The sequence below is a fragment of the Anser cygnoides genome, chromosome 9 (genome assembly GCF_040182565.1).
Source record: "Anser cygnoides isolate HZ-2024a breed goose chromosome 9, Taihu_goose_T2T_genome, whole genome shotgun sequence".
In the NCBI taxonomy this organism is placed as follows: domain Eukaryota; kingdom Metazoa; phylum Chordata; class Aves; order Anseriformes; family Anatidae; genus Anser; species Anser cygnoides.
Genome location: NC_089881.1, coordinates 24988842 through 25012877, shown reverse-complemented (window position 1 = coordinate 25012877; position 24036 = coordinate 24988842). Strand labels below are relative to the sequence as shown.

General features: G+C 52.8%; 1 protein-coding gene and 1 long non-coding RNA gene across 4 annotated transcripts in view; both read left to right on the top strand.

Moving 5' to 3' along the window:
* SCHIP1 (schwannomin interacting protein 1) overlaps positions 1–24036 on the top strand; it is a 138363-nt gene that overhangs the window by 76393 nt on the left and 37934 nt on the right. The window contains exon 1 of one of the 3 annotated variants that reach the window (XM_067002734.1): positions 16010–16030. The exons of 1 other annotated variant lie outside the window; for it this stretch is intronic. In XM_067002734.1, the coding sequence (XP_066858835.1) occupies positions 16025–16030 (6 nt within the window). In that variant the 5' untranslated portion in view covers positions 16010–16024. Of the gene's footprint in view, positions 1–16009; positions 16031–22006; positions 22218–24036 lie in introns of those variants that run through there. One more of the 3 variants, XM_067002733.1, reaches the window with a different exon arrangement.
* On the top strand, positions 1064–14340 carry LOC125182273 (uncharacterized). The gene is made up of 3 exons (XR_007161686.2): positions 1064–1507; positions 11536–12354; positions 12591–14340. It is a non-coding gene; the product is annotated as an uncharacterized lncRNA (long non-coding RNA).

Here is a 24036-nt window from a genome sequence, read left to right as displayed (position 1 = left end):
GCTCACGATTAAAATGAAAGATCCGTCATGCCCTTGGGGACACCGTGCCAGAGGAACAGGTCCTGGGGGTCACCAGACTCTGATGGGCAGGAGGGCATCGGTGGGAGGTGGGAGCTGCTGGGACCCGGCCAGCGGAGAAGTGAGGGCAAGGGGCCCGGGAGCACTGCTCCTCTGCAGCTGCTGTGCCTCTGCCCGAGCTCACTTTACATTCAAGCCAGCAGATCAGTTAAAAAGTCGCAGGCTGCTCAACTGCTATTCACATTCATTAAAATTAGGCTACTCCGTTCCTATCGTATTAACCTTAAAGGGGGTAAATCGATGCTGTATTTTCACTTGGGCGTGATGCCGGGTAGGCTGAGCATTCGCGCTGCGTGCCCTGCCCCGGCTGTGCTCACCTCTCCAGGAGGTACCTTATAGCTGAGGGCCAGGGGGCTGTAAGTGCCTCCCCCTGCTATTTTTTTTTAAAATACGTGTATAAACACACAAACACAGTTGTTAACATGTGAAATGCAGAGCAGATAAAATCGCACTTCAGCTTCAGCTGCCTCAAAAGACAAACTCAAACCCACCGCCCTCGCGTGCTCTCTTGCTGCGTTTCCCCTCGGAAGCTGCCGCCAGCCCAACGCGCATTTTTCAGCGCTTCCCTTCCCACCGGGCTCCCTCCAGGAGCAGAAGCACCGCGTCCCAGCATCGCTGCCTTCCTGCTGAATGCATCGGCGGGCAGACGGAGCCCCCGTGCACGTCCCTGGCAGGCTCACAGGGACAGCGGCGTGCCCGCAGGCAACGGCCACGGCTGCCCCCAGCGCTCCCAGTGCTCCCCATGAGGCAGCCGCTGCCTTCCCAGGCCGCTGCACCGCCGAGCCCCGGACCCAGAGACCCTGCCTCAGAGCTGCCAGCTGCCAGGATTTGTACTTTACTGGCTGCAATGCCTTTGGAAAATTTCCTCTGGAGTATATATTTGCCCGGAGTTCTCTTCTTTTTCTGAAAAAAAAAGATTAACTCATTAAGGGTTTGCAGCGAATGCCACTAGATGCCTGGCTATGAGAAGCAGATGAGGTGGGTGACAATGCTGGCTGGACTTTTGGGGTGGAGGGCGGGGGGAGCTCTGCTGTGCCTGGTTACAGTATTGTGGCTGGTGATTTCTCCTGAAAGGCTGCAGAAAGGCCGTTTGCCTTCATGTTCTTGTAGCGGCGAGAGCATCCCCTCCCTGGTGCGCTGTGCAGGGCCTGGAGGGAGGGCAGGCCCAGCCCCGGGGGCTGCGGCCCCTTCTGCCACACCTGCAGCTTGTAATCAGGAGACACCTAATTGCCTTTAATCAATCCCGCCGCCTTCAGTAGTAGCATGGAAATAGTAAATAGTGCGGGTTGAACCTAGAGCTGTGACGGGGTGCGATGGGTCCGTGCTGCACGGGCTGGTGCAGGAGCCCGCTGGCTTTAGGAGGCCGGCTGAGGGGTGAACGAGGTGGTCCTCAGCCGGGGCAGGTGCGATGGGACGGCTTCTCTCTGAGGTGTGCTGGGGGCTGGATTGCCCTGGGGGCACTGGGTGGCAGGGGAAGGCCGCAGGGTTCACCTGTCAGGTACCTGCACACATCTGGAGATGTGAGGCAGGGCTTTGTGTTTGTGTTCAAATCACCCTCCCTGACGGGCTTGTGTTCCAAGCCTCAGTTCCCATTTCTCCTCTTGTTTTAAAGAAGCATCTCCAACGAGGCTTTCAGGCCCTGCGCGTGGCAGTGCAGGTCCTCACCTCGTGCTACCGAGGGGTTAAGGGAGGAGCAGTAAGGCACCAGAGCTGCGCCTGAAGGGCAGAGGCCTGAGGGATGAGGTTGTACTGGGGAAACTGGATTCATGACGCGGGGTTGTATTTGTGCATCCAAGAGGCACGAAGCAGCTGTTGTACCAAAATCTGTTTGTTTATGCTCTGAAAATGCCTTTTTCACAATGACAGCTGGAGACTAAAGCAGCATGGGCTTCAGTATTTCTCGGGTTTTGGGGCAATGCGAGCCTGCGTGTGGCTTTACCAAGTAGCCTGCCTTTCTCACAGTTGTAACGAAAACAATTAAGTCTGTTTTCCCTTTTTGTTGTTGCTCACAGTATGACGGGGAGCATTTTAACCATCCCTGCAAACGAGCTCTTCAATCACATTTATTGTTCCCCGATGTTCCCGACAGCATCCCAAGGCTCGCAGCTGCCCCGCGCGTTCGGTCCCTGGCGTGCAGCGGGGCTGGGCACTGCCTGCGTTAGAGCTTGGTGGTTTAATTACTGCTGTTATAGGTTATGGCTCGGGAACTGCTCATCAAAAATGGTAATGAAATGCGTGTTTGTTTTTCCTGCTTTTACTATTTTTCGCTCCGTATTGTGCAGCTCTTCATTGTTTCCTTTTTTTTTTTTTTTTTTTGGAAAGAAGCGAGGTTTTGACGACAAACAATTGTTGCAAACTTAAGAGGTGCAGGAGCTAGGATGAGGAAATCCGACCTGGATTATCCCTCAGGCTCTTAAGAAGGGATGTTTTTGGAACAGAAGGGTGCGAGTCAGCACTAGTTGAATATACAAGTTTTATTATTATTACTTTATTTTAGAAGCGAGCCAGGAACGAACTTGGCCTTGACTAAAAGGTTTGATGTTGAATTTCTGAGAGTTTTGCTCATCCGTAAGTCTTTTACCAGAGACAACCACACTTGGAGTGCTCAGCACGTCTCTCCGTACTGGCCCGCTCTGCCAGGGACACAGAGCAAAGCGTTGGCTAATTGTCGTAAGCCTCGTGGCTGGCTGTGACATGCTCCTACACATTTACAAGTGCACAAAGTTCTTGGAGCTTTTGCTGCGTGCACCTTGAAGATATACTCTAACAGGTACTGTAAATCTCCAGAGCAGATCAATATTATTTTGAAATCCAGCGTCTTTGATGCATTGCCGTGTGATCGCGTGGATGTTCCCCGCAATACTAATGCGCAGGCATATCTAGGTCGGGCGTTGCTCCTATTGGAGTTGATGAAAAATGAACCTTCGGCTTTGGAGGTATAGAGACAGTCTCACACAGACCACAGCAGATGTTATTTAAGATGCTTTGCAACGACAAGCATATGTAGAGTTGACGGTGCACTGCTGCAGAAAATGTCTGCTCTGTAGTAAAGAAGCCCCAGCAATATATCTGGCGAGGGAAATAATATAAAAACTTTTCTAAGAAAATACTATAAGAATTTATAGGCCCAGATACAGTTTGTACGTCAGTGTTTAAACAACGGGTGTTACAATATGGGCTGAACAAGATGTGCAGCTTCGCATGGTAAAGAGATTAAATAAGCAGTGCTAAACAGGCTGCTGCTGTTAAAAGATCTTTACTGTTCATTAAATTATCTGATGCTCCCATCTAATGTTTTAGGATCAATGGTATTTCTGGACTGCATTTGTGCAGCCATTAGTTCTTTGTTGCTGCATTTCCTGTGGATGAAATTCATACGTGTGCCACGTCGACACCATTTTGCACGCCGCTGCTCCTGCCGCCCAGCAGCTTGGATGAACCCAGCGACCGAAGCCTTTGCTAGCTCATGGATTTTCGTTTCCCTAAGCCCATCTGTTCACCTGGTGTCCAGATACAGGACCAGTGCCTGGGCACGGCGTGTCCATGGGATAGCCTTGCTGCTGTGACCAGCCGTTAGCAATGCGTGTGTGGCTGGGAGTGAAAGAAAATGTGTGTGTGTGTGTGTGTTTTACTTTCGGTGTTTTCATTTTATATACATAAATGAAAGTAACGCTGACAGGGGTCACCCCAATTAAGAGCTTGCGCGTTCAGTTTGGAGCTCTTGCCGCTGAGAGTTTGGCTGTGCCACTGGCAATGAAGCCGCGTGCTCTGCAGCCCCGCTCTCCACCCACTTGCTCCTTGCTGCAAATGCAGGCAGCCCGCTGAGGTCGGAACCGCCCCTCTGTCGTAGACCAAGGCAACTTTCGGGGTGATGCTGATCTTGCCTCTGGGATGCCCTTTGGGAAATGTAGGGCAGCTTCCCCAGCAGAAAACTTCCATCACTTTGGGGGGATGATGTGCATGGTCCAGGAGCTCCCTGGCGCCCAGGCAGCTTGTCTCCCACCCCGTTTGCTTTATGGGGGAGCAGGGACAAGGCCAAACCCAGGGGTTGGGGTCACAAAGGGCTGGACGAGGGGGAGACCTCCCCTTGGCTGTGGGGTTGGTGTATCATGTAAGGACTTCAGCTACCTAATGTACTTCAGCTACCTATGAAACCAAGGCAAAACTTCTCCCCCAGGAGGTGGCATTGTCATGATCATCGGATTCAACTTTTTTGTGTGTTTGTTTGTTTTTATGTGTGTTTTGTGGGTTTTTTTTCCTCTTTTTTTTTTTCTGAATATAAAGGAATTTGGTAAACAGCTTTTTGTTTGTAATCACTGAAAAGCAAGTGGTGCATGTCTCTGGTCATAACGTTTACTCGGTGTAAGCCTCCTGCACCCCTGCAAGGCAGGAAATGGCACGCCATTAAAACAGGTCCTCGTGGAAGCGGGGGGGGGGGAGTGCGCGGTGCCCTCCGGCCCCAAAGCATTTAAGTGAGGTGATAAAACACCAGATCAAGCTGTGGCCTCCTGACATCGTGTAACCGCTCGGCATTCACTTGCAGTATCTGTTCCATTACAGCCTGTCGCTAATGTTGGGTTTATTAGGTTAGGGACCTTAAAGGGAAACCAGATTGTGTTAGTCTGTCTGGGGGAGCTGAGGGTTTGTAGGGTTTTCTTTTTTTTTTCTTTATTCTTTTTTTTCTTAATGCACTCCGCTGCCTCTTCCTCCTAAGCATTGAATTTCATTTGACTTTCAGGGGCACCAGCCTGGCTTTCCTAGGTCTGTGTAATCCCACAAAATGGGAGCGGTGCTGGAGCTCTGCCTTGCTGGCTGTCACTGGACTTGGCATGCCAGGGGGAAAATCCAGGGCAGTGGCAGGCAGCAAGGCTGGGCCCGGGCTCGGTGGCCCTAGGTGGGGACAGCCCTGCCTGGACTCAGCCCGCGGTTCCTCTGGTGTCACCCCTTGAATCTGGAGGAAGGTGCCCAAGTGCGTTGTGCCTAAAATATCCACTGGGGAGGTAAATGTGGGTGTAGGAGAGGCAGCTTGAAAAGGACCTTGGTTAAAGCTACCTAAGAAACGGTTACATTTCAATTATTTAACCAGAAAATGCCACATAATGGCATCCTAACGGCTGTAGGATTCCAGTTCCTTGATTCTGCCTGCACAGTATTTGTTTAACGTGGAAATGATTCACATGTAGGATATATTCACAGGTTTTATAGCAGATAGCCAAATATCAATCAGAAAATAACTGAAATTACTGGTTGACCCGTTCCATGGGTTTTTTTTTCCATATGTCAGGAAAAAGTTTCACGTAGCCCATTTTTTATATTCAATATTAGCAATTTTTGTTACAGCTGAGTCACGCTGGGCTTTTATTAGGGACTTTTATTAGGGATAAATCACTGGTGTGGTGGCAGTGCTTCCCATAGCGGCCGGCGTTTTGGTGGGGGGCTCCGGGGGAGCTGGTGGCACATCCCCAGCAGCTGCTGTCGCCTGTACGCTCCCTGGGGACCCCTCATGTGGAACAGTCCCTGGGCAGAGGCTGCCAGGTGAGGGATGAACATTGCGACGTTGCCACGAGGTCTGATCTCAGCACCTGCTTTTTTTTTTTTTTTTTAATTTATTTTTAGATACAGCAGGTCTTGCTAAAGTAATTAGCAGCAGAGCTGTCACAGGCAGGCTGTTCTTGGTGCTGCTAGGGCTCTTCTTGAATTAAAAAAAAAAAAAGGCAATTTGGGGCCCAAACGCGTGTCTCAAGGGTCCTTTTTTCGTACGCATTTATTACACTAGCTCAGCAATTATGAATTTGGGCAACGTTTTAATTGCATCCCCTTCTCTGTAAGCAGCGGTGTAGAATAAGCCGTAACACTGATTAATTTTACAGTTTGATTAAACCGTGGAAATGCAACATTTTCTTTTAATCAGGCCGCACGTGCACTTCCGTACGTTCCCGTGGACCTTGCGGTGGGGGTTCAGCAGCAACCCAAGCTGGGGGAGCACCCACTGTAGGTTCACCTGTGACCATCCCTCCTTCAGGCAAGGCTGGCTGCAGGCTCTGCGGCGTGCCCACAGGCACGTGCTCGCCCCTGCAACAGAATCACGCCTCCAGAGAGGGCGAACAACGTCTCCTGCACGTTGCAATCCCTCACGCCGCACCGACGGATGGATGTGCCCCCGAGGAAATAAGCAGCGGTTCCAGAAGTTCAACGCCTGTTTTAAATTAGATCTACGTAAGCAGATCAAGCAATTAGCTTTGCCTGCAGCTTCTCTGATGTTGGCATTTTCTCACTTGCGTCTTAAAAAAAAAAAAAATTTGTGCAGATAATGATACCAAAAGCACGGGGGAAGCAAACCGGAGGCAATCAGTTTGTGTCGGCGTATGGTGGGGGGGTGGCACGCGAGGGGCCGATGCTGTCGTGGGGCTGGGGAGGGGAGGTGGGGAAGTGTGGCTGGCTGAGCCACGGGGAGCGATGGCTCAGGTCAGCCCAAAGGAACGAAGTCTTAATGGGCTGTTTAACGTTTGTCCTAAAAATAAAACGCAAAGCGCACCCTGCCCGGCTAATAAGGGTGAGATGCTGCAGGACTGGGCACGGTCAAATTTCCACCGGCTTTGCCAGAGCTGGCTGGTTCGGGCTATTAAAGCCATCTGTTTGCAGCTACGCCTTTATCAGGGTCTCTTCTCGTGGGTTCCCTGTTAAAAGAGGGTCTCGCTGAGCTTCGGGCCCTCCACCACCGCGCTCCCGCGCGCCGCAGCAGCCCCAGGGGAGCACATCACACCCCATGAGGTTGGCGTCGCCTTGACCCGAGCCCCGCGTGCCATTAAATGGGGCCCCAGCACTCGTGAGCAGAAAGCCTAGGTTTGCTTTGTCGGTGCTGCTGAGTGATGCTGCCTAAAAAATGCAAATTAACGTGTTTGCTGACTTACTTTTTATAGCTGAATTGAGCTCGCTGATTACCTGAGCTTGCTGGCAAATTAAATATGAATATTTATTTGACTGAGCTAAGAATAGGCTGTTGTAACATTAGGGCAGGAGGGAATACGCATTTACAGTAAGTATTCTTTTGTCTCCTGTGTCTTACAACATGATTATCATTTAGTAAAATAGAATTATCCTATTGATTAGATTTGCATCATCTAAAACCAGGTGGCTTTTTCTTTTTTTTTTCTGTTTAAGTAACCTGATAAATATAAAATAGGTTTTAGAATAAAATAGCTTTAGGATCAGAAGTTTATTGCCTTTAAATATTCAGCACTCCTCCAGGCTCAAGCAGAACATAATTTCACCCGCACAAAGTCTTTAATGCTATGAATTTAAACATTATTTTGTCATTCACTGGATATTGTGAAGTAGAGTGGGGTTTTGGTGTTGTTTTTTTGTTTTAAGTTGCTCTGTTTTGATCACTGAACAGAAAAATGGTGTGAAGGGATTTAATGACAAGCCATGCATCAGCGGCCAGGATCTGTGCAAAAGCAATCATTTGCTTGCACCAAACTGAAAATGAAGTTAACCTTTTATGCTACCTGATCTCTTTTCATTTGCAAAAAGAAGCCTAACGAACCGACCTGGGGTTGCCCTGCTTTTTAAAAATTAGCAGGCACAGTTGTGTTTCTCAGTGCTGTGAATTCTATAGAAATTAAAATCTCTCTCCTTCGTACAAAGCAGAATAACAAGGAGTTCATCAGAAACAGGAATGGCGAGCTCAAGTACCTCCATGCAAGTAGTTGCTGAACTTTTCCCTCTTTCCATTAAAACTTATGCAAGTGTCGATACAAATCCTGCATACTTTCCCTATTAAGTGCTTGTAAAATGGCCTTTGTCACTTTTCTTTTTTTTCCAGTGATAGAGAAAATTTTAAATAATGAAAAAATCAGAGGTTTTTGTGGTGGTGGTTATTTAATTTTCAGTGGTTTTGGCCAACACCCTAGAGCTAAATTCTCTACTTTCCGCCCTTTCCCCTCACGACTACCCCGTGCACGTGCACTGGTGCAGCTCTGCAGGAAAGCAGCCCTGCTGGGCACCACGGGGAAGGTTACGGGCAGCTGCTGTTAGAGTGCCACGGCAGTCGAATTTGAATGGATTTTCGTTACATAAAATTCTAAGAAAAATCAACCAGGTGCAAAATAAGTCTTTCATAAGCGGGGCATTTGCTATGACAAACATAAGACAGCAATGTTGTGTTGGCGGTCTATTAAAAACTGGCTAAAGACCTGAATTAAAATGGTAATTATGGTAAGAAGTGATACCTGAAGCCCCGTAGATAACTTCCTGAAGGTTTCGGTGTAACCGTACCGCTCCGAATCGGCGTAGGGCAGCCTCGGCTCGCTCGCTGGGAGCATCAGGGCAACACCGGCTGCCAGGCAGGTGAACGAGTGCTTAAAAAAAAAAAAAAAGAGGGGAAATAGATCTTGTGCAAACATTTACATTTTAATTTTCTTTTAATTTCGCGAGGCCTGTTACGTGTTTATCAAGGCATGTAACAGCTCTGTGTTAACAGCGCAACGATGCATCATTAAGCGTGCGCCAGCTGCTCGCGCTCTGGTTCCTCCTTCCTGACGGCCCTCACCGGTTCCTGTCGAGGGAGGCAAATGCGTGCTTCCCTTTCATAACCAGCACCAGTGCTGCAGCACAGGCAGCAACAACAGGAAGGCCCTGGCGCGTTTCTTGACAAAGCACAGCTCGTTAGCTGAGCGCGCTGAGGGCTGGGCAGCAGGAACGAGGGCCCCGGCCGGCGGTGCTGCGGCCGCGTCCGATGGTGGGGTTGCGGTCTTGCACATCCCAGCGCCGCGGGAAGTGCTTCAGATTTTGGGGAATGCTTTGAGGAGCACAAAGCCGTGTTTTTACGCTCACGTCCCCCTTTGAGGCTTTGCCCGTACAAATACTGTAAGGACGCGGGCAGGTGCAGAGAGCCAAACAGGGCCTGAGGTGTCGCCAGGAGCTGACGCGGGAGGTTTTGTTGGAGGGCTTGTGAGGGAACCCTCGGCCTGCTTGGTGCCCGTCCCTGCCTGTTGAAAGGAGGGACCAAACCCACCAATTTAGGGCACCACTTTAGCTGATGCTAAACCAACAGGAGGGAAAAATTACCCCGATCTCATGGCGTTTGTCTCACTGGGGTTGAGCTGTGACAGCGGGGTGTCAGACAACGTTTCAGGCCGCGGGCAGGGCAGACACCGCACCAGAGGCCTTTGTTCCCCTCGGGTGGGCACCAGCGGGGTGGGATGGGTCACCTCCTCCTGCTGAGCACAAAGGGAACCGCGTAGCTAGCTTAGATCGGTCATTAATGTTTGTATTAACGATGATAGCAAGAACATCGTCGTTACTCGCTGGTTAGGCAAGGCTAGTTCGGCAGGAGCTTGGTGTCGTGTTGTATTTCTCTGTTGTTTTCATTCGTTTTGGCGGACGGGTGAAGTTTGTTATCGCTGCCTCACCTCGAGCCCTCAAACCTTTCAGCAGGGGCCCCTGGCTCCGTGCAGAAGCCGACGACGTGACTCGTTTTTCCCAATTCTTGTGTCGTGCGGTAGCTGTGGGAAGGACGGGGAGGGAAATGAAAACTCGGAAGGGATGGCAGATGGGGAGAACCGTGGCACAGCAATAAAGCTGTGTATTTGTTCAGCTGGAGGCACATGCACATCAGCTCTTGCTGTTGGATTTCCTCTGCTTTGTTTTATTGTAACCCAACGTGGGGTTATTCACAGAAGTGGCGTTTGGGCCGGATACTTCAGTGCTCACACCAAGCGTGCAGTTCAGTGGCTGGTATTTGTTTGCCATGGAGCAAATAAAGATCTGCGAAACTGTATAATGTTATCTATAAAAGCATTTTAATTAAGCTTAAGCTCCCTATAAAACAGACGTAGCATTAAACGCGGGTGGACGGGGTAAAAGTCTGCGTTGCTGGCAGTAATTGTGCAGCGCTCCTGGGCTTGTGCAGCACTTGCTCTGAAACTTCAGTCACCTTTCCCTTAAACTTGCCATTGATTTAAAGAACTCCTGTTATTACCTGACAAGCTTCCTCATTCTCTGCATTTATTTTGATTTTGTAGAGCTTTCAGCCATGCCTTTATTGCTGCTGAGGAGTAAAATATCTGTTATAGCCAGAACCATAAATCTGCCTCTACCCGAGGACTGTATCCTCGTGACCATAGATCACTTCGGTTATTGCCAAAAAGTGCCATCATATCACATTGCAAATTAGGGGATGGGGAGACAGGGCTTTGCTGATTATGCCTATTATGTGTGTCTGAGGGAAATACTTTACTCCCCCAACTAAGAGGAGACAGTTATAAAAAGTTCAGGGAGAAAATCAGGAATTAATGGGCAGCGGTGGCTCTTTCCTCGGTTTTATCTGAAGAAGAGAACAAAAAAGCCAGTTTTGGCAGCCCTTGGAGAGTTTTAGTGAGCCAGAAGGGTAACGGATGGGGTACTGGGTTAGTAACCCTCCTGCCCCCTACATCGCGTCCCCCTGGCCAAAAAAAAGCTGTGTGATGCTCAGCCGGGCTGGGGCACCGGCCCGATGCGGGGCTCAAACCCTAACAAACAAATAAAAAACAGCCCCAAAAGTGCAATGGCTAAAGAGCTGACTGTCGGAGGCGGCTGAGCTCCTCAGGGTGCCCTTGGGCTGCACAACGTGTGCCTGGCGGGGCGGTGGCAGACAGGGAGGGACGCCTCAACCATCCCCTTCTGTGCAAGGGACAGGGCCATTACTGACGGCTGTGAACCCGCCCCATCCTCCGGGTCCTGCTTCTCTCCATGGAACATTAGTAAAGTAAAGAAATATGAATAAATTAAATGCAACATCAATTATTTACCGATCCGAAGCGTTTCTTCGTGCTTTTTCAGAGCCCAGCATCCCTCCTCTACACCCTGTGCAGCACGGCTCTATTTTATTTTTTAAATTATCTAACATTTCTTTCAATTTTTAATTCTCCCACCATTTAATAATTAATGATCTTACTTTTGCTTTAATATTTTTTCAAGCAGCGCTGCAGGCCTTGGAGAGACCTCAGACAGGTCCCTTTATTTTTATTCTTATTTTATTTGGAGATTTCTGTCTCCCACTCTGTACCTTCTTTATCACCACCATCCCACATCTATTCTGACTCTTACTTCTTTCTTTCTAAGGTTTTTAAGATCCTTTCACCCCATTTTTTCCTGTTGGTTCCTTGAGCGTGGCTCTCCCTCTCACTTTGCTTGGTGGGGCTTCCCACTAGCTGTCTGTGCTGGAGACACTTTGTAGCCAGAATATTTTCCTGATATTTGCATATTTTCAACAGCAGATGGACCCAGAATGCCAAATTATGTGTTGGTGGGTTTTATTTTTTTTTTTAGTGTAGCTTATTTTTGTTCGATTGGGATACATTTTGATGCTTGAAAATGAAAAATCTTCTCTTGAATGACTTTTTCCCCACCCTTTCTTAAAACCTTCGAGGAATCTTGACTTGGTTTGGTTTGGGATTTCTTTTCTTGCTTGGACAGGTGGTTACACGTCTGGGTGCCAGAGCTGTGTGAGCACCAATAATTCAAACCACGAGCAGCTGAGGGAAGGGAGGAAGCCACCGTCCTGCACAGCTAACGTGCTCGAGAAATCCTCGTGCAGGGAATAGAGCGTGGCAATTTGGCTTTTGAAAAGCAGTTTTCCTGCTCGTTTTTAACACTGCTGGTGGCAGAGGCAGGGAGGGGACTTCTGGCCGAGGTCTCCCCCATCCCATCCCATCCCATCCCATCCCATCCCATCCCATCCCATCCCATCCCCACACACCTGCAGGACAGGACCAGGAAACCCGACCACGGGCCAGGAGAAATCCCGAACACACGAGCCCGGGTGCTTCTCAATGCCTGCCCCGTGAGGTGCCACCACTCAGCAGCTGTAGGAGTGGACTTGATTCATAAATTCGAATTACAGCAGTTTACGTAGCAGATAGCACGTAATTGCTCTTTAATACTTTCACATCCTAATGCTGTTACAAAGGACAAAGAATTATTGGGATCTCCCTCAAACGTCTCTTTTGATGAAGGAAATACGAGCTGGGAGTGCTCGGCATTAATTCGGGAGGGCTGATATAGATGGCTTACTGTAAGCTCGGCGTCTGCTGGCAAAGAAGATATTTCAAAGCCCCAAGCAACACAAAGACACGAAAATGAAGTGACACGGACATCCTGAAAACAGCTGGAGAATAGCTCAGAGAAATAAGACGTGGCTTTACCAGTTAAGTCTTCCCAGGCCTGGAAACGCTTAACCCCAGCGCATCTGTATTCTACCTCCCGGGTGCCCTCAGCACTTCTGCTATCAGGCAGGTGGGTTCCCTAGCAGAGGGTTATTTTCGTTGGGGACAGCCCCTGGTCAGTGCCTTAGCTGGAAGCCTGAATTTGTCTGACCACAGGGGGACACACGTGGGGGCTTGGTGGTGCCGCAGAGCAGGGACGGAGCGTGCTGGGCACCCCTGGCCATGCCCAGTGCCTCTGGGCAGCCTCCCCACTACCTGAGCTTGCCCCTGCATCTCTCTTCCTTCCTTCCTTTTTTTCCTTCTTAGCCCCCAGCCAGCACCGTGCACGATCGAGGCACCTCTGTGGTGGAGGAGGTGGCCGTTGCCTGTCCCTCGCAGCCACCCTAATGGCACATCGGAGGCAGCGGCACGGCACCGAGCATCCCCAAAGCACCGGGTCAACATCTGCTGGTGAGCCGAGAAACTTTCAGCTCCTGCCCCTGTCCCTGCAGGTGGCCAGGCAGTGTGGGAGCGCATAGGAAGGCTTCACATCCTGGGTGTAGGCTGCACTCTTTAGCTGGAGGTGAGGCTGCACGTTCACGCGCACGCCTTCGCCGGGCACGTTTGAAAGGTGGCTGCTCCACAGCCAGACTGCTCCTGAGTTACAGAAGGCCCAGAATAAATGGAAGCAGGCAAACAGAGACTGCAATAAAGACTGCAATAAATGCTAATGCATTTCAACCCGCTCCGCTACCTACCTGCCAATTAAATGTCATGATGCACTTGTGATGAGGAAATAAAACATGGAGGCACGAGAGAGGTCGGACGCAGACGAGCGCTGACCTAAGCATTAGGAGCGAACTGTGCATTTTTCATTGCAAAATTATTATTACTGGATTCTGAAAGCCTGGAGTGGACGAGGAAACCTGCTAACATCAAAAACTCCAGGGAGAGGCGTAATGACTGGTCCTAATTACATAGCGAGGCGTGAGCTGGGAGAGCAGACTGAAACGGCAAAATTTTCAGGAAATAAAAACGTCAGTGGGATTTAATTAAAACAGAAGGGACTGCATGAAACCTGTGAACTTTGGGTAGCTGGTGGCTGCCGCCCGGGCTACGTGTGATGGAGAGGCTGGGGAGGCAGCAGCAAGAGGTGGATTTTCGTCTTTCGGGCCATGCCAGCACTGCCACCTCAGCACTTTTAAAGGTGACTGGATGAAATATGCATGCGGATTCCTTCAGGGCAAGCCGGCCACGCTATCAATTTATGCCAGGTCAACTTAGCGAAGCCTTTGGATTAAAGAAACCTGAAATATGACGCGGGTTTCCTTCGGCAATCAGCCCCTGAGTGATGGCGTGGGGTCTGGGCTTGCATTTCCCAAGGTGGCTGTGCTGGCGGGTGGACGGGGGCACCCAGGGGTGCGGGCAGCACCCAGTGCCCCGGCAGGGCAGCCCCCGGGCTTTGCCCCATGTATTTAATGCTCCGTGTCCCCCGTGGTGCCGGGGACGTGCCACGCTCAGCTGAAGCTGCTGCTGGCTGTTCTGCTGTAAGGCTCATCCATTTTGGTCCGGGACGAGGTCCCACCAAGGGGGGGCTGTGCTTTGAGGGCTGGAAACGAGCCTCCTCGGAGGCACCTCTGACACATGGAGCCCGGCAAGGCTTTGTCGCTTCTCCCTCGGGCTCAAATACAGCAGGTCAGGCACCGAGACGCCGTGTGTTTTATCCTATTCGTGTGCTGAACTTGTGGCACATCATGAGCCGTTCATTAATTTTCCCTCACGGCGCCGAGCGAGTCAGGCACAAACTGTTCCCAGCCAGGGGGACGGGAGGTCAGGAGCAAGAGAGACGTTTTCCGAAACGCACGTGGCCGGCGGGCAGGGCCCGGCTCCTCCGTGCGTCCCCCTTCCATCGCCTGATGGAAATCGGGAAGCAGCTCCCAGCCGTGCGGTCGGAAATTACCTCCTGGTTCACAACCAGGGATTCCTGAGAGCCCCCTGAAATCCGAGAAACGTTTTCCCAGAGCTTTGGATCACGGCTTTGGTTGCTGCTTGAGGCTGCCTCAAAGCGTACGCTTGCACTTTCAGCTGCTCTGGACATTTGTGTAAACATTTACAGCGTTTGAATCTTCTTTAAAAAAAATAAAATCAACTGCAGCACACCAAGACCTGTCCCGCTGACTTCTGCGTGTTGCTCAGGCTCCCCAGAATAGGCTGATTTTTGTGATTTGTTCTAAGACAACCGCATTTCTTCCTCCTCTCCCCTTCCGAAACAAACTGAATTAAAAGCCCTCATCCCAGCTGGCATAAATGAGCGATTAACCTCAGAACCACCTTAGGGGCATCATGCTGAATGGCTCCGGTTCCCAATGCCTTTCTCTTACGAAGCCAGGTGTGGCTGCTATGTGAAATGGATAAAGTGGGGAATGTGGCTGGAAGGGGGTGAGTACATCCATTTCTTCTCCCTCAGAGCTGCAGCAGCCAGCACGGGGCACTGGGGGCCAGGCTGAGCCCAGCCTCCTCCCGCACACCCAGCCCAGGCTCCTCGCTAAGCCCACCTCCAGCACGGAAAATAATTTAAGGGAAAAGGAAAGCCGTGATGCCGGGCTGTGCTTTTATCGGCAGGAGCTTCCTGCAGCTGAGATGCCGTTTAGCTCGTCGGAGACCGGGATGGGCGATCCTGCTCTGCCTGCCTGGACCCGATCAGCGGGAGCTGTGGGAAGCAGCAGCCCCCCGTCGGCGCGCTAATTGCTGGATCTGACTTTAAATTAATAATCGCCACCCACGGGGACAGCCGAACCACCCGACTGAGGGGAGAGCACTCGGCTGCTCCTGCAAGCCTGGCCTGGGACCCGTGCCGGAGCGGTGAGCATCCTCAGGGCTGTTCTGCTCATCCCCAAAACACAACCTGCTCCCAGGATAGGGATAAATCGCTGGGGAAAACCCTGCGGGCAGCTCCCGGTGTGAGCGGCAGGGACACCCCCGGGGAGCACAGCCAGCCCTGCCACCCCTCTTTTCCATGCCTTTGAATGTCGGGTCCGTGATTTGCCACCAGCTCTGCTTAAAAAGGAGGAAAACAAGCTGTTCCACAGCACCCGGCACAGCCACCTTGTCCTCCCTTTATTCTCCTGGAAGCCCACCCCGCTTCCCATCACTAGAGCGGCTTGCAGGCTCGGGAAGTGTTGCCAAAAGAGCGAAATCCAAACATGTTTTGCACTGCTTTAGATAGAACCAGCCAGCGCTATCCCTGCTCCCGGAGCTGTTAAAGTGGTATTTCCCACAAGGAAGGACGTGCATCAGGACGGGGACGGGTTTTCGATTAGGTGGATCAGATTAATGCTAATTAATATACCCACGGTTGCGTTCTTTTTAAAGAAGCGAGTCGTGTAGGGGAGAAGATAAAAGACGAAAAGATGAAAAGTCATGACATATTAATGATTCAAACCGTACGCCGGGGCTGGCAGAACAGAAAGTATTATGAATAATTCAGACGAGACAGGATTTTCCTTGCAAGGTCGGCGAACGTAACAGGGCCGGATTTGGGAGGCTCGGCTCGTGCTCTCTGGCACTGCCCAGCGAGCTCCCTCCCCACGGCCGCCAGGAAGAGTTAAGCCTGCGTCTCGGTGCCAAATGCATTAAGGGCTGCTTTGGAGCCCAGGTCCTGCAGGAACGGGCAGGGCGAGGAGGCAGCGATGCCGTAGGCAGCCGGCAAGCGACCGGGATTTCTCAGAAAATGGCTTGAAAGAGGAGGGCTGCTTTGGAAGATGCACGTGAGTACCCCGCACGTCGGACACTGGCGAGCCGTGCTCTGCACTCGCGCTGCTCCTTCCCTTCTCGTAGAAACGTAGCTGGGGAGACAAATCCTGTAAATAACGTGCAAATGGTCTGAATGCCTGAGAACGTGACTGGACGCCTTACAAATAGCGACGTAAGCCGGGAGGTGTCAGCAAAGGCGGGACAGGAACCCCTTTGATATACGGTGGGCGTGGGTGCAAAAAGCCCTTGCCCCGTGTGAGGGCACTGCTCCTACAGAGATGTGTTCAGGCAAAGCTGGCAGAGCTTTGGGAAAGATCCGAATTCATCCTAAGCCAACGTTTTTAACCTCGTTTGGTCTACCAATAAATTTTGCATGGACTTTTATTTCGTAAGGGGTCCATCAAGGACACGTGGCCTGAGACCAGCCCCTGTGTCTGGCGGCCGAGATCGGGTACAGCAAATTACTCCAGCACAGCTTTTTGAGTTGTGGTCATTTGTGTGTGTGAGGGAGACCCTTTGGGCATCTCGCTGCCTCGCAGGAGCCCTTCGGTGCTTGGATATCTCATTGTGACGGGTTCTGCTTGGGCAGACGAAACCTGCCCGTGTGTGAGGGGAGCACCTTGCCGTTATCGCTGAGGGGTTGAGCAACGAGCCCTGCCCAGGAGAGGGGGCTCCCAGGCAAGCGCTACAGGTGCTGGGCAGATGCTCCCCCTACCTGGGTGTCCTTCCAACAGGTTTTGACTTCAAGGTGCAGTTCAGCTCCTTTCAGCGGGGTATCAGTGCCAAGGGCTCTTAAATGTAAAATGGAGCTGAATCCTTGGTGTCGCGGAGGGGCTGCATGTCCCAGCCGTACGGGGAGGTCTGTCTGGGGGCAGAGTTGCAACTTCTTGGCTGTTTGTGGCTTCTTCTCCCCCAGACTGCTTTAAAACAGAAAAATGGAGGCGCACAAGGAGGCGGCCTGCAATTCCTTGCAACCTTCCCATTTACCTATTTTGAAGCACCGTGTGCCTTTGGAGACGAGCACAATTTAATCTGGCAGCACAGCAGAAAGCGGCGTTTGGGCCTGCCAAAGCAATTCCCTGCTTAACTTCACTGCTGCCTTTTATTTCGGGTATGTTCTCGTTATTTATGGGTTTCCTCTGTGAAATGGGAAAGCTGCGAGGTGTGCTAAAACTCCCAAATGGGTTTCCTGAGGACGGCAAATGCTCACACTGCCTGGGCCGGGGGGCGGGATGGGAGCTGCCCTGGCTGGAGCTGGGGCGCGGGCGTTGCGGGGCTGTGTTTGGGGCGGGAGGGCAGACCCCACAGCTCCCCCCTGCTCCTCCTGTGCACGCCCGGGGGAAGCTTCTCGCTTCTCCACGGCGTGAAAACCATTGAGAAACACCGAGCTGGAGATGTGAAAAATGTCACTTCCAATTTAAACGTCCTGATGGAGCAGAAGCAAGGCTTGGGGGTATTTTCTGGAGTGTGGTACACGACGACCCGGGAAGGAACTCAGCTTTGGGGGCAGAAGGAGAGCGGGCCGGCACGAGCAGCGGTGCTGGGAGCTGTGCCGACTCAGTTCTGCTTCCAAGGTGTTTTCTCCTCGGGGTTATTTTAGGGCCCTGGGTTATTTTAGGACCCCTCCCTTCTCCCAGCCCCAGCAGCCGTGCGCTAAGCTTCCTCAATCCCCGCTTCCTCCCGTAATTAATAAACCCCCAGCGAGGCTGAGCTGCCGGCGCTAATTGGAGCGCAGCGCGGGGCTGCTAAGAGGATTGCTCGCTTTCTGTGCCGCTGGTTTCCCGTGTCAGTGGGGGCACCTCGAGCACTGGGTCAGCAGCGGGGCAGAGCAGAGCACAGCAGCCCCCGTGCCCCCTGCCTCCTCCCACCATTTGCTCGTTCGGTGCCTTCCCCACTCCTGCGGCTCTCTTTGACCTACTCGGTACCCATTTTGCGTAGGTCATGGAAGTCAGCCCCAGGCTTTTCTTTCACAGATCGCAGGATCAGGCTTCGTAGTGCTGCGAGGGACCTCTGTGCCCCAGCTGCACTAACCAGCCCTCTCGCGGAGTGATGCGGGTGTTGATACCCCGCTTTCTTGCGGCACGCTCAAAAAACACCCAAGCTGCCTACCTTGCCGCTTGGGAACAGCTGAGGATGAAGTTTGTGCCTCGCAGGACTTCTGCAAAATAAACAGAGCTCTCAGGAGCTGGCTTCCATCTATCACTTCTGCAACGGAGCCGCCGCGCTGGGTGTGTCGTCATCAAGGCATTTAAACAGGCACCGGTGGTTTATTCGAGATGTTCTCTTGGAGCGGCCGTGGGAGCACGGAGCTGCGGCCTGTCCGCCGCTCGCGTTGGACGGGGTGTCACCCCAACGGCTGAAATTTTTGGACACGGGCGTCTGCAGCCGCCCGGAGCTGCCCAGCGCTTCTGGTATCCCTCCAGGCGTTTGCGGCGCACGCAGCGCGCGCGCGTCTGCCGCTCCGCGCTGCTGCCTCGCTGAGCCCAAATACCAGCGCCCCTGCCTCATTTTTCAGTCTGTGGCTTGAAAGCCTCGCTGGGAATCGGATCAGGGAGCGGCGCCGCCAGCAGTGACATCTCTCTCCATCACGCTGCGAGCTTTTCTCCGCCGCCGCGTCGCGGGCTCAGGGCTGGGAGCGCCAAGAGCTTATGCCGACGGTCATCCTCTTTGCAGCCGGGCTCTCCGAGTGCCAGCGGTCCTGCCTGCTCCCCACGAGGGGCTTGGGGGCTCACGTCCCTGCCAGCCCCTCCTGAGCGTCGCTTGTCCTCCCTGCGCCTCACCAGGCTTCGTCCCGGGCACAGAGCCGCTTTGCCCAGCGCTGGAGGGGATCTGCTCGCCCACCCTGCCGCCTGCCAGGCCTGCAGCCCGAGATCCTGGATGTTATCCGTGCCCACCGGTAACTCAGCCGTGAAATATTTGCCGTGCTGTTACTCTCTGACGGCCTGGGTGGGCGCCGCTCTGTCCTGGTGCTGCCGAGGAGCAGTCGGCAGCTGGCAGCGATGCTGCTTTTGCACGAAGCTTTGCCTAAGTGGGTTACTGTCGGAGATTAGCTGGAAATACCTCTGTTGAAATAGTGCATGGATTAGAAATAGGCCTTTTCTCTGCAGTAATAGGTCATGGCAATTTGCTTTCTATTTTTTGCCGTCCTGCTCTGGCATTTGCGCGCTGATTTGAGCGTACGTCTGAGCCGCAGCTTGGGCAGCAAGAGAGCTCAGACACGGCTCTGCAGGTCTTCTCAATTTTCCATGTGGAAAAAAAAAAAACAAACCACCACCACCAAAAGCATGTTTCCAAGTCCCTGAGAGCCACGGGCAGGGTTTTGCCCAGCACAAGCACTGCCACTGCCGTGCGGTGACCCTGGCGCCCGCGAGAGCTTGTCCTTGTCCTGCCTTAAGCCGATTGCAGCCCGCGTTGGCCGGAGCTCCTGCACGCCTTCACCACTGTAAAAAATGGCTTCGCAGGACGGGGGGAAGCAGGGATGCTCCTCCCCACGCTGCCCCCAGGCTCCCGCACCTCTGCAGAGGTTCAGGCTGTGGGGACAGAGAGGTGGCCGCTGGCTCTGCCCGCAGCACCCGGCCTCTGTGCGGTGCCCCTGACGAGCACAGAGGGTGTCCCGGGGAGAGCAGCGAAGCCAGGAGGGCTTTCCTCCCAGGGCATGGCTTTAGAACGAGCCCGCTCCCGTTAACAAAGTGCCGCAGGAATTGTTTGCTTGCTTTGTCACTTCGATTTCGAGCACGCGGATGTTAAGTAAGGCTTCGTGGGGAGAGGAAAATGATTCTCCCCAAGAGTTACGATCCTGTAGAGAAAAACAAATTCATCAGGCGCGTTTTGTAAAAAAAAAAAAAAAAACAAAAACAAAAACAATTAACAATAATTTCGCTTGACCCCAGTAGCACTAAATGAGATTATGAAAAGCTGAAAAAAATGTGCTCACCGTTCAATAAGGTAATTATATTCGGTACCTGCGCTTTTCCCTTTTCCGGGCGGAGGCTGCAGAGAATCCAGCCCCTGCCTGCACCCGCTGCTGCCTCCCTTGCGGCACGGGCACCGGGCGGGCTGGGGGCTGCTGCCACCCCTCCAACTGCGCCGACAGGGATGCTCCTGGGCCCTGTGTCCTCAGGCCCTGCTTGTCCTGGGCCGGGGAGCAGGCGGAGGTTCCCCAGCAGTGTCCCCGCGTCCCTGCAGCCTCAGGGATGCGGCAGGAATTTCCAAGCGCTACAAATTATTAAACAGCGGGGATAAATTATAAATGGCGAGTAAAGGACAGCGCAGAAGCAGACCCCGGCTGTTCCTACACCCGCACGGCGGGGAGGCAGCTCCGGGCACGCAGAGCTCAGCGTGGCATGGCACGGCACAGCCCCTGCAGGAGCACCAGGCACTTTTGGTGCTGGAAAAGCTCCCAGGCAGGGCCATTTGTAGGAGCGAAGCTGCGCTCGGAGGCCCCAGCCCGGCACTCGAAGGCAATCAGCTAAAAAGAGCAGTGACTGATGTAACCAAGGCAAGACAAAGCACATACAGTTGCTTTCAGGCTAATATGTAGATTTATGCAGAAAACAAATATAAAGAGCTGCATCTGTTGCAAGCGAAGTATAATTCATCATCAGGGAAGAGATTTTGTTTCCTCGCAGCTACATGTGCTGTAGTTACATATTTTATTTTCCTTGTTTTTTTTTTTGTGCCATGATGTGGTTTTTTTGGCTTTTTTTTGAAGTTGCGTTCCTTATTTGGAATACAGATTGGTAACAAAATACTTCCCAGAGAGGGCCGAGCGGATTCCTAATGTGGTAAATCAGCCGTCCCCGGCCCTCGGCTCTTCGGTACGCCCTGCAGTCCCCAGCAGGTCCGAGGCTGGCAGGCAGCCTCAGAGCTGGCAGATAAGGTTGGCGTGGCCCTGCTGCGTTTGCAGGCTGGTTATTAGTCCCCTGGGATGAAGGAGGGAGAGGCTTTGAACTGTCCCGTAGATTTTGGAGAGCCGTTCGAGGGCGGTGGGCACCGGGCGGGCGCCGCGAGGAACGGCTCGGGCTGCCTGTGGAGCTGCCGTGCCCACGCGCTGCTCCAGCAGGCTGCACGAAGCACATCGTAACTCACCAGAGGAAAGCAAAGCAGCAGGCCGTGCCCCCGCGAACCTGAACTGCGTCGAAATGTACGCCGGCGCGTAAAGACGCAGAGGCAGAGGAGAACCAACAGGCAGCTGCCCGTGGCTGCACGCTGGGAATCGGCAGCGGTGGTGGGTTCAGAGCAGGGGTGCTCCCTGGGCCGAGCTCACCGGCAGTGTGTGACACGGTGCAGGGGATATCCGAACCTTTTTTTCCCCAAACCGTGGCCTGTGTCCGTCAGCAGGTGAGTTCTCCGAGCATCTCGGCTCGTTGTGCCTGAGGTGTGCAACCTCCGATAAGCGACAAGGACAGCTCGGGAGAAATTCCTGAGCGCTGGCTCCTGCTCCCGGTGTTGTCGCCTTGAGCTTAGCCAGCTGGGCTGGAGGCAGCTGCGGCACCGCGGGACCCACGCACTGTCCTCCCTCTCCTCCACGATGCCGCCAGCCCCCAGTTTTGGTGCCCAGTGGAGCTGATGGAGGCAGCAGCCTCAGCTCCTCACCCACACGTCATTAAGGGGCCGATTCCTCCCCGTTCCCCTGCCCTCTGCTCCCCATGCACACCAAGGAGCAGGGCAGGATGGGTTTTGTCACAGCGCTGACCTTTGGCACTAAGTAACCTCCTCCGCGCATGCTGGAATTCGTGAGTTAATAGGTTTAGGGTGACTCCAGAAATATCAAGATGTGGCGGTGCTGCTGTGGAGTCATGCAGAACTATTTCAGCTATTTCCTCCGCTGCATTCCTTACCAACGTGCCTGTGAAACCAGTTTAGGAAATGGCATTTTTTTTTCCATGGCCTTGGTGATTACAGCGAATTCCAGAGGTCCTTGCGGAGATAAGGGGGATCCCTCCTGACCTCGCTTTGTGCTTACCAAGTGCATTTGCTCCGAGTGCTTTGCTGGCTCCTTGTGACTGCCCGGACCGGGGGAAGCAGCCCCAGCAGGAGGAATACCGGAGGAAAGGGGAATTCACAACCTCACTGAGCTTCCATTAACCCCAGCAATGTGTCCTTGCTGGAAAAGTATGTGACAGCGGGCACGGTCCTGGTTACGTTGCGTGAGGAGGAAGAGGAGGAGCAGAAAGAGGAGGAAAGACCATGTTTCCCAAGGTACCAGGCACATCTGCATCACCCATCCCAGCTCCCCAAGCGCTGTGTGCCAGCCCTGGGGACGGGGTGTCACGGGGTGTCACCTCCAGGCCATGGGCAGGGCCGGAGCGGGCAGGGGGAGGCGGGCATCACTCCAAAGGACGAAGGGGAAGGGGGCAGCAGAGCCACGCTCCTCGCCTGCAGAGGAGAGGGCACCAGCGGAGCACTCCGGGGGCAGCGCTGCTACTGGGCTGCTAATAACGTAATTGCAGCCCATTTAGTCCTTGAAGGGTATTTTTTTTTGGTAATTGCCTTTAATGCTGTGTTTGCTTTCTACTGATTTCAGCATAATTTCACTTTGACCGTATTCAGGTGGTAATCCCTGCCTTGCCCAAGCGGTGATAAAACCTCTGGTGTGCGTATCAGCACATTTCCCACTGGCTGGGAATAAAATTAGTCATCCTGACCGGCCGCTTTGGCGTGCTGAATGACAAGTCTCAGGGGTCTCAGCAGTTTTCTATTTTGCCCTATTAAAATGGCCAAGAAATAATTTTAATTGAAGGGGTTTTTTTTCCTCCCTTGTTTCCTCCTTCATAACCCACCGGGAGCAGAAAGGTGCGGTAGGTGCTTCTGAAAGCAGAGGCGTGCCTTTTTATTTCCTTCCCACCGTTATCTTTCGGAGAATTCCCCAGCGGGGAGAAGGGCAGTTTGCCACCGGGCTTGGCCAGGGCTGCATAAGAAAGGAGTCAAATAAGAAACTTAAGAGAGGCTCTCTAAAAATCTTCCTGGTCCATCTGACGTTGCCCTTTCGCTCACCCTCCTGCCTGCAGCAAATTAATTAGAGGGAAACCACTTGGGCACCATTTCTACACCCTCTGCGGGCCTGTTGCGTGGCCGTACCACCAGCCTGGCAGTGCTTGCGGAGCCCCGTGCTCTCCCTGCCCTCCACCTCTCCTCCTGCCGGCAGAGGAGCTGTAATAAGACCACAGTCACTTAGGCTCTAGCTGCCGGGCGTGATTTCCTCCTCTCCGTTAACCCTCCCTTATCCCCCCTCTAAATTAAGCAAAGGATTAATTTGCTAAATTTAAATGTTTAAGCCTGCCAACCTGCGTGGAAGCATCCCCGAGTGCTTCCCGTGGCCATGGGAGTGAGGTGCCCCATGCACTGCCTCCATCCTCTGCCCGGCATCTGCCGTGCTGCACGCTGCTCATTTTTAAGTGGGAACGGCATTATTTTGTGCTTCAGTGTTGCGGGCAGGTGGCTGGGTGGTTACTGGAGCTGCACGGAAGCGCAGGGCTGCCCAGGAAATGCGAAGTGATGCAGCAGCCTTGTGCTCCTCGATGAGCAAAATCGTCGGGGCTGTGGCACGTGGTAGGGCTCACCCAAGTCTGTGGCGACTGCAGCCTGGTGTTGGTGGTTTCTAGAGGAGATGGACTTTGGTGATTGAATAAGCAGTAGTAAAACAGGGAAAAAAAAAAAAAGTCTGGAATACCAAAGGCAATGCAACCTTATACCAGGTGAGGTGAGTCAGCAGCACGCAAGGGCATTTGGCTGCTCGAGCTCTGAAAGTTCATGAAGGAGTGAGGGGCCACGAGCGGCTGGCGGAGGGCAGGGCACCTCTCTCCTGGATGTACCCAGAGATGTGCTGCAGCCGTCGCTTCAGTGTGAGTGATATGTTCCTTTCCCAGCAGCACTCAGCCTTAAATTTGACCTTTTCCATTCCCGTGCTTATTCTGACGTCTGTGTAAATCATCTGCAGCTGCCAGCTCAGCTGTAGCTGGGACTGAGCACCCCCGGCACAAACAGGACAGCAGCACGGGGCTGGGAGCCCTGCAGCACA